Source organism: Pocillopora damicornis, chromosome 3 (genome assembly GCF_964200805.1).
Source record: "Pocillopora damicornis chromosome 3, jaPocDami1.2, whole genome shotgun sequence".
In the NCBI taxonomy this organism is placed as follows: domain Eukaryota; kingdom Metazoa; phylum Cnidaria; class Anthozoa; order Scleractinia; family Pocilloporidae; genus Pocillopora; species Pocillopora damicornis.
The window spans coordinates 11,449,048-11,456,269 of NC_142672.1; the positions used below are offsets into that span (position 1 = coordinate 11,449,048).

The 7,222-nt window shown below is 38.1% G+C and overlaps 1 protein-coding gene across 1 annotated transcript; it reads left to right on the forward strand.

Annotated features, from left to right (window-relative positions):
* The first annotated feature begins 1,530 nt into the window (after nucleotides 1-1,530).
* Nucleotides 1,531-5,717, forward strand: LOC113667040 (uncharacterized). The gene is made up of 3 exons (XM_027182832.2): nucleotides 1,531-1,662; nucleotides 3,899-4,078; nucleotides 4,396-5,717. Exons 2-3 carry the CDS (start codon nucleotides 3,919-3,921, stop codon nucleotides 5,613-5,615), a joined length of 1,380 nt encoding a protein of 459 aa, XP_027038633.2. The 5' UTR covers nucleotides 1,531-1,662; nucleotides 3,899-3,918; the 3' UTR covers nucleotides 5,616-5,717.
* Nucleotides 5,718-7,222: the final 1,505 nt, after the last annotated feature.

Sequence of the window (7,222 nt, forward strand, 5' to 3'; positions counted from 1 at the left end):
TAAACAAATCGGACTCCCGGTACATTAGCTCAGTTAGGAATAACCCGTTTCAAGCCCTCAGACCAGGGCAGCGGGTGAAATAACTGTCGTAGGACTGTGGCGGCGAATGTGGTTATTAAGAGAACAGCTTTGTGTAGCCTTATTTTTTTCTTTTTGCGTGATCCTACCTGATAATTCCTTCTTCTCCTCTGACTGAGGGTCTGGTAAGGGGCGGGAAATTAATCAATGTCTTTATGGTTTTTTTTCAAAACTACATTACACCGATAAAGATGAACAAGGGTTTCAAGAATTCAGAGACCGAGTAGATGTATGAAATTAACATTTGAGTAGCATTAGGCTGCGCGCATGGGATATGCCATTTATATATTTCATGAGTGAAAACAACAATTATCACATGTTATGCCGTGATTCAGGTCAAAAGTTTTGTCCTTGGCAACATTCATACAAGTCAAAGTACAAGAAAAAGTGCAGTTTGCAAATAAATTGTTAAGTTCAATTTTTTAAACCAGCTTGACATTTCATTTCCCTCTGTCTTGAGTTCATTGTCATACTCTGAAACAAGGAAAATTAAAATCAAACTGGTCTAAAATATCAGACATAGTTTGACGCTACTCTGGTTTGCAGATTTAATGAATGTAACCGAAGAAGTTGCGATTCATAGACCCAACTTTTCGACACTCCTGTCTAGTGCCTTCATCAGGGGTGAACTAAAGGCACTAGACAGGAGTGTCGAAACGTTGGGTCTATGAATCGTAACTTCTTCGGTTACATTCATTAAATCTGCAAACCAGAGTAGCGTCAAACTATGTCTGATTGTCCACCTGGTTGCCGTGTGAACTTTAACATATTTTTTTTGGGTCTAAAATATATTTAATTAAATAAGAAAAAGTTTGAACCTCAGCATATATAACTCGAAGCAGCAGATCATTTTAAATTCGTTAGTGTGAAATGGGTAAAAAAAAGTTGCTATCGGCATGAAAGAAAAGAATCAAGGAGAAAACGAAAACCACAGAAAACCTCCTGAATGCAAAAATCGCGGTGCCATTAATTTGATCGACAAACGTAAATATATCTCGTATCGCATGACAACGTTTCTATATTTAATGTTCTAAAGCTTGATACTGATTAAAGGGATTTAAAAATCTGCAGGAAAAATGACTGATGGTTAAAAAAAAAGGAAATAATGTATCTCCCTAGAAAGATCGAAGAATGGAAAGCATAAATTAATCAAATTTTGGAACTCTTAATTAAATCATATTTAAAGGACCGCAAAGATGTATTTTTAATGAGGCAGTTGGATCAAGTTTCATACGAGCTTCATTTTTCCAGAAATAACTAAGTCGACCATTTTTCAATTCTTTTTAAATGATTTTGTAGTCTCAGGGGGCCTTTGAAACCTGCAAATAAAAGTTTCCTACCATCTTATTATGTTAAAGATTATAGTAACAATATATGTTACCTATACATATTCAAATCATTTGCCTCAAATCATATATGAGAACAAGCTTTGCATCCGCTTCGTTGATTTTTATACGATCACGCGGTCTTTGAATTCAGGATAACTTCTTCACCAAAACAAGCGTAATCGATCGCCCGATTGGAAAATACATTCGATGCGTTGGATTTTAAAAGTACCCTACCACAGAAGTATTACGAAGCAAGGTATGTTTATATTCTATGTTAGTAAATAACGCGGCTAATCGTCTCGTTTACAGCATGACCCGAAAACCAACAAAAAGAAAATCCGAAAATTCACTTTTTCAGAAAGTTTTCTGTGGTTCAAATTTACTGATATCAAGATCATTAAACCTTTCTAACCTCTTCAGGCACTTGTATCAGTAAATCAAACCATTGGTGAAAGTATACTCTTGTGGTTATTTTGGGTAGGAAAAAAAAATGAACTGACATCCGAAAATTGTTCTGATCGGCATAAACTGAAACGAAAATACTTCGGCTGAAGTACCCAATACTTTTTTGAATATTGAATATTCAACGTCAATCGGCCCTACAACTTTTATTTTAGCCGCTCGGATTTTAATTTGCGTTAGCTTCAAAGTTTTCTTTCAAATCAGATAACTTTTCATCGAAATTGATACGTACATACTGTTAAGAGAAAAATTATGTATTTTTTGAGTTTTTGGATAATTTTAAGCATTTTTGCGGTCGCGCAGTTTGAGTTATATTTATGAAGCTTTTTCGATGGCAAAGTTGAGTACACTAGAGGTCAAACCAAAACGCTGTCTAATCCTTGACGACCGTAGCAAGTTGGCAGCAGTCTCCGTGTACCAAGAAACCGTGACGAGTTTCTGTTCCCGCTGTAAGTCGGTCTCTACTGAACTATTTTGCCCCCGTTATTGTTGCGCTCCCCGCAAGAGTCCAGTTAGGAGTTAGTGCGAAAAAGCTATCGCCACAGTATGTAATCTACCCATACATTGCCAAGGAACACAAGTTCAAATGGATTCAAGGGCTATGTTGCAATTATGTCCAGAGTAAAGAATATGATTCTATTAAAGTTTTCAGCGACAGCATCAGAGATTTCACCGAAGCGACTTCCATGCCAAATGTTATAGTGTCTATCCTCTTAATTCAATGGTTTTATGACTCAAAAGTGTTCAAACAACGACCATATTAATTTAGTTTCAACAGATGAAAACTGAAACTATATCAATATTCTTTCAGCTTTAAATCAAACAAGCTCCTCTTCCTAATCTTTTAATGCTACAAGTCGTGTTCATTTTCACTCTCAAACTAAATGATACAATCCCTTACAATTAGCAGTACATTTCCATACTTATAATTGCACTCATTTTGTCAAAAAATATATACCAGGGAAAATGAAAAATAGTAAAAGAATAAAAACTGCATTCTCAAGATCGTACCCGGTTCTCACATTTCTCCTTCACGTTAAAGCTCTACAAAATTCCCCGCATCTCACTGTACGAGATTGAAAAAAGTTTTCCTTATTCTAGGATAAAGAAAAACATTTTATGCCCATTTAGTTTCCCGGACAGGCTTTCGTTGTTTTTTAGTTATGGTTATTGTAATCTTGAGTAAATTCTCCACCAACCGAGTCAGTACTAGTAATGACGCCAAAATATCACCTGGGAAGCGTAAAATGATCTTTTAGGCTTGTCAATGTAAAGCGAGGGGAAACAAGTAAAAGAGAGGTGTTTGACTTCAGACAATGATTGTCTGAAGTCAAACACCTCTCTTTTACTTGTTTCCCCTCGCTTTACATTGACAAGCCTAAAAGATCATTTTACGCTTCCCAGGTGATATTTTCAGTAAAGATGCTTTATCAAGCTATACTGAAACCATGGAAAATCACTAGACGTTTTAGAAATAACAACAAAAGGAAGTAGTAAAGAGTAATTTCATGAAAAGAATGACGACAGAATTAAGGACCACACCGTGAAATGTTAAATAACAAAAATTTTCAGTGTTCACAACAAATTTAATATGCATATTACATTAAATCTGTCTTTTTTAACATTTCTGAAACAGACAAGATTTTGATATTACTTTGACTTCAGTTGATACACTGACGAAAAGTTAAAAGGATTTTCAAATGAGAGTTGAAGATGCAGAGCAAGCTAAGTGCAAACCAGTCCATGAGTTATTCGCTTTGATTTATCTCACTCTACAGAAACTGGGTCAGAAAAATACCGCAACCTTAGCTTTTTAGATATAAACGAGCTGCATCTTCAATTTAAACTTTTTCCACAATTTGTCCAAAAAATGATTTTTTTGTGCTCCTAGATTATACCGGCTGCTAATATTTGGCTGCCATTGTCGACTGGCTTTTGTTCAATTTGTGATGGCTTTATGAAAAGTATCTTTTAAAATTCCCTACTCAAGTATTTTCCTGTATAACTATCTTTCTTCTCAAATTCTGTAGGTAATTGATCTGAAGCCACGATGAGGAAATTGACGAGATGTAGGATACTCCGCGATAAAAGTTTGACTCGGAGAAAACTGATCCTGTTTCTTGGCGCGATCATATTCACCATTTATTTGCTTGTCCAAAGAAATGAAGGAACAGCGGACCATCAACAGACAGGAGGGACGCCAATTTCAGGTACCACTCGTTAATTTAGTGCTTATATCAGTCAGCTGAGGAAGTGAAAGGTGTAACCAATTAGAATATGACGTTGCTAATTCTCTTCCTTTAGAGCGTAATTCTCTTACCCAGAGCTTCGGCGGCCAATTGGTTGTCAATTACAATAAAACGGCAGGATCTGGGTAAGAGATTAGTTTGGACTGCTAAAGGATTCAAATGATACAAAGGACCACAAAAGATTTCATAAAAATGCAATTTCTTGTTTCAAAATATTTATCTCATCACTGCCGATACCCGTTGACATTTTCTACCCTTATTTCATTGTATTCTTTTAGGAATCTGGCGTTCTTTGTATCCATTTCATGCCAATGACAGTCTAAGTGGCGAAAGTTTACCACTTGGACAGATGCAAACATACGAACAACGCAAAGAGGCAAGATGCGGTCATAACTGGCAGAAAAGTTATAAAAAACTTCACCAGGACATTCTTCAAGCACGGCGCCCGCAAAAGTTTATCGTGTTCACGTGCAAAGAAGAAGGATACGAGTGCGGGGGTTATGGAAATAGACTTGGAGGAGTTACTTCACTTTTATTTCTCTCTATCTTGACACAAAGAGCACTTTTAATAGACTGGGATCATGGAGCCCCACTTGAACGTTTCCTTGTCCCAAAAGGTGTTCAGTGGAACTATTCTATGGAGAATTTAAAACATTTCGACTCAAGGATACATTTTTTAGGAAAAAAAGAACATTTCAAGAAGACTCGAAGTGATGTTTTGAAGCCGTGGAAAACAAAACTAGATTTTCAAGCGTGGCTGCGGCAGGCAGACCTCTCATCGTATTTCGATCACCCCGTTGAGAAGATTGTCAGCAATTGGAATTTTGCAAACGCCTTGTTGGAAAAGCCTTTCCTTGAGAAAAACGTAAATGAATCGCTAAGAAAAACCAACAACTCCTTGGTAGGGTGTGCTTTCGATTTCCTTTTTCTCAAGTCTAAAGAGCTAGAAATCAGGCTAAGCACAGCTAGACACTCACTCGGTCTCACAAACAAAGTTTTAAAAGTGGGAATTCATGTAAGAATGGGCGATGTGGCTCTCCACAGAGGTTCAAACTCCAACAACCTTAATTACAGGGCCTTTTTCTGTTGCGCACAAAATCTTAGAGACGCTCTGGCGCAGCAGACAAGAGGTTTTCAAGGAGACATCAAATTATTTCTAGCAACAGATGATAAAGATGTGAAACAATACGCACTCATGAACTATGCTTCAGATGTAGTTACTTTGGACATAACCCCGCATCACATAAAATCACTCCAAGGGAGGAAGCATCGACACTCAGAGCCAGTGGAGGGTATTTTCAATGTCATGTTGGACCATTTTCTGTTATCTGAATGTGATTTCCTTATTTTGTCAAAGAGTACTTTTGGTCGCACTGCGGCTGAGTTGAAGTTCCATCCCTCACAAACAGTTAGGTTCGGACATAAGATTATGCACTCAAATGATCACTGCGGCCGAGTTGAAGTTCCATCCCGCACAAACAGTTACGTTCGGACGTAAGATTATGCACTCAAATGATCACTGCGGCCGAGTTGAAGTTCCGTCCCGCACTAACAGTTACGTTCGGACGTAAGATTATGCACTCAAATGATCACTGCGGCCGGGTTGAAGTTCCGTTCCGCACAAACAGTTACGTTCGGACGTAAGATTATGCACTCAAATGATCACTGCGGCCGAGTTGAAGTTCCGTCCCGCACTAACAGTTACGTTCGGACTTTAGATTATGCATTCAAATGATCACTGCGGCCGAGTTGAAGTTCCGTCCCGCACTAACAGTTACGTTCGGACATAAGATTATGCATTTAAATTATCACTGCGGCCGAGTTGAAGTTCCGCCCCGCACTAACAGTTACGTTCGGACATAAGATTATGCACTCAAATGATCACTGCGGCCTAGTTGAAGTTCCATCCCGCTCAAACAGTTACTTTCGGACATAAGACTATGCACTCAATTGATCAGATGAAATGTCAATCCTAAAACAGATGACTTTGCATCCATTGCTGGCTATCCTATGTCTCCCTCCCTCTTATGGTTACTGATTTCTCTCCTTCACTCCCTTTGAATTACCATTCAAATTTACAGTGTCAGCGCATCATTAATCAAAATTCTCGAACGTGACTGGTCATCACCAGACCGATCTGAGCACTAAAAGGACAGGGTACGCGTCATGCTTGTAATAGGACAGTGTAAGAGGACAGTTGAAGTGACAGTTAACACGTCATGTCTGCATGTAAGTGGACAGGACGCGTCATTTGCGCGCGCTATCGTCGCGCCTTTTGCCAAGTTAGCTGTTTCTTTTTTTGTTGTTGTTGTCAAAACGTATAATCGATGTCTATTTTTTTCTTTGAATTTTGTCATAACTTTAATTAATTGGTAACAGGAATTCGTGTCGTCCAATTCTGTCTGTAATCATACTCGTCATAAACAAATCGGACTCCCGGTACATTAGCTCAGTTAGGAATAACCCGTTTCAAGCCCTCAGACCAGGGCAGCGGGTGAAATAACTGTCGTAGGACTGTGGCGGCGAATGTGGTTATTAAGGAAACAGCTTTGTGTTACCTTATTTTTTCTTTTTGCGTGATCCTACCTGATAATTCCTTCTTCTCCTCTGACTGAGGGTCTGGTAAGGGGCGGGGAATTAACCAATGTCTTTATGGTTTATTTTTCAAAACTACATTGCACTGATAAAGAGGAACTAGGGTTTCAAGAATTCAGAGACTGAGTAGATGTATGAAATTAATATTTTGGTAGCATTAGACTGCGCGCATTGGATATGCCATTTATATATTTCATGAGTGAAAACAACAAGAAAACAGACTAAAGAGAAGGTGGCTGAAACCAACATATATTGTCTTTTATACAAACAACACGAACCTTGAGATGATGCCAAAAAAACAAAACAACGACAACAAAGCAAAACGAAAACAGAAAACAACAGCTGATGTATTCCACAAAAATCATGAAACTTTAGATGGCGCTAAAAAAAGGTAAAAGGAAAAAAAGGAAGACGAAGAGATTCGAAGTGCAATTCGAGTACAGGTCGCCTGACTTAAGAGAGAAGAGAGCTAGAGACTGGGACAAAAAACAAAAAAACAAAAAAACGAAA

Coding starts and splice junctions, on each gene's coding strand:
- LOC113667040 (XM_027182832.2), top strand. CDS start 3,919: ATGAGGAAATTGACGAGATGTAGGATACTCCGCGATAAAAGTTTGACT. Junction 4,079..4,395: donor AGGAGGGACGCCAATTTCAG/GTACCACTCGTT, acceptor GTATTCTTTTAG/GAATCTGGCGTTCTTTGTAT.